Source organism: Plasmopara halstedii (assembly GCF_900000015.1).
Source record: "Plasmopara halstedii genome assembly, contig: Scaffold_1211, whole genome shotgun sequence".
Taxonomy (NCBI): Eukaryota; Oomycota; class Peronosporomycetes; order Peronosporales; family Peronosporaceae; genus Plasmopara; species Plasmopara halstedii.
The window spans coordinates 1780497-1782712 of record NW_020188126.1 but is presented as its reverse complement, the minus strand read 5'-3'; the positions used below and the strand labels follow the sequence as shown (position 1 = coordinate 1782712).

Below are 2216 nucleotides of genomic sequence, written 5' to 3'. Positions count from 1 at the left end.
AGTGAATTGTGAATTATAGGTATTCAGAATTTTGATGGGGGAGAGTGTAACGGGCTTATACGTACCATGGTATGAAAGGGTGGTCAAACAAGATGGTGTGACCGTTTAAGGGTGTGGCTACACCGTAACAAGAAGCCACTACACAAAGAGACTGCCAGTATATATGTATATTAATTAGGTTTTACTATTAAACAGGAGAACCTATATAAAGGCGACTTTGCCACAAATAAAACAGATAACAATTTTGGACGGAAGAGTACATTTACCTTAGGTTGAGGTTTTGGGTACTCTTGGAGGTAGCGAATTTCGATCCGCATCACTCATACTGGGACTATGATAGAGCGAAAGTCGGTGACCTTTAGTAAGCTTCCTCTAAGCAGAGAGCTACAGCAGTCGCACTGCACAGAGGAAGCGCTGACTCAACAAGTCTGCGGTACCAGGCGGATGGAGGATAGTTTCGTATGCTCTCTATAGGAGCGGGACCAGTCTATCGGTAGCAAAAACATCTAGCTTGCAAATCAAACTCCAGAGTGACAAATACTTATACTTAAGGTAGATTACAGCTAGAGTAAATTGTAAGACACAGTAAAACATCTCGCCAATGTGATGCAGAGGTTTGTAACACTCGCACAAAATACTGCGGCCGAAGAATACGACAGCTGCGTTGCAATGTGTACACACTTTATTTCTGGAACGAGTTGTCTTTAACGGCATCTTTTGCATCCTTTCTCGGAGCCCATTCCGAAGTCTTCTCTAAGTCGTCGACGTCTGAGTACGTTATCACCTTGTGCACACATACCAAAGTTGTGTGTCTGAATGACCACCTTACAGTATCAAGGTTTCATCGCCATCACTTGTCTTACGTCAAATTTTTGACTGCAGCGTATTTTGTCTGTTTTAATGCGTTCAGTGATAACAATTTATCCACTGCATGACGTAAGGCTAGCATGAATTCTTGTCGTCTGTTCAGTACTACTTGGTCTTCGGAGCTTTGCGCAAATTGTGCAATGTGTACGCACGGTATGCGACCCATTTCATTTAGTGTTAAATCGAAGATGACAACAAATCCATAAGAGTCCAGTGAGAAAAATATTTTTCAATCAGAAAATACGGAGGATATCTCTCCCGTTAAAGTCGTAAGTTGGCTTTAGCGCGCCGAACGTTCATCACTGACATCATACTCGTAGTGGTGAAATTAATGATGATTTTTGAGAGAGCGTTTGGTTAAAGGACGTCCATATTTATTATTATAGAAGGACACTTATCAATTTGCTTGGCTAAATTAATCTGTGTGGTGGGTATACAGCGATTTTGGTTACCTGTGGGAGAGGTTTTGACAAACCTAAGGCCAGTGTGGCCGAAGATTCTTGGTATTGTGGAGTCTCCTGTGTGGTCTGCGAGATTTGAGAGGCAAGTGGTATTAATTTCACGATGTGGCATGAGAGGGCAGCCTTTTCGCAGCTCATCGACCAAGAGTGTGGTCCACCCTACACGATCTGCCCGTTACGAAACTACGCAGCAGTGTGTTGAGAGACCGGGCAAGCGTCAAGGCGATACATGGCGCTGCACGTGTAATCACTTGGCATGCAGTTGGCGCTGCCTGTTCTGCAGATGTATTACAAGTTTCAACTATTTACTTGAAGTATCCATTGAGATATGATGGATGCCACGCGTGAAGGGGTTCTAAAGGCAATTTTCACCGAGAGCTGAAGTCAAAACGGGGGCAAAATGTGAAATCGAAACCCTACAAGACCGCTGTTTGGCTAAAATGTCGGCTAAAAACAAAAAAAAACTATACAGTATAGTTCTTTGTATTATTTTTAACTGCTATTGCTCGTTACCATCACAGCAAGCGCCGTCATCTCCGGATTCAGGCGCGGTGCATGACCCACCGCTGACCTACCCAGCCCTCGCTTCCAGCGGCGGGATGTAGCACCCCCGGGAACTTGCAGTGATGTGTGGTACCACCCAAATGGGCGAGTGGAATGCTGCCCGACCAGACAGCATCCGCATAGAGTAATGTAATGTAATAAATCCATGTCTTCCCATAACCAGTGTTGTACCTATAGAGTTTCGTTCTGTTCGCCGCATGCAGGTCTTGTTAGTGAACAAGATCTTCGAGTTTATGGTAACTAGTGACACCGAGTGCATATTAAGGCTGGGATCGATGCCGTATAATCGCCGAAGGGCGCATTATTCCTCATGGCAGAAATGCG

The 2216-nt window shown here is 44.5% G+C and overlaps 1 protein-coding gene across 1 annotated transcript; it reads right to left on the bottom strand.

Annotated features, from left to right (window-relative positions):
* Nucleotides 1-682: 682 nt before the first annotated feature.
* PHALS_00995 (uncharacterized protein) lies at nucleotides 683-1033 on the bottom strand (the record flags this gene model as incomplete). The annotated part of the gene is made up of 2 exons (XM_024730774.1): nucleotides 683-812; nucleotides 864-1033. 2 exons carry the CDS (start codon nucleotides 1031-1033, stop codon nucleotides 683-685), a joined length of 300 nt encoding a protein of 99 aa, XP_024581018.1.
* Between the last annotated feature and the right edge of the window lie 1183 nt (nucleotides 1034-2216).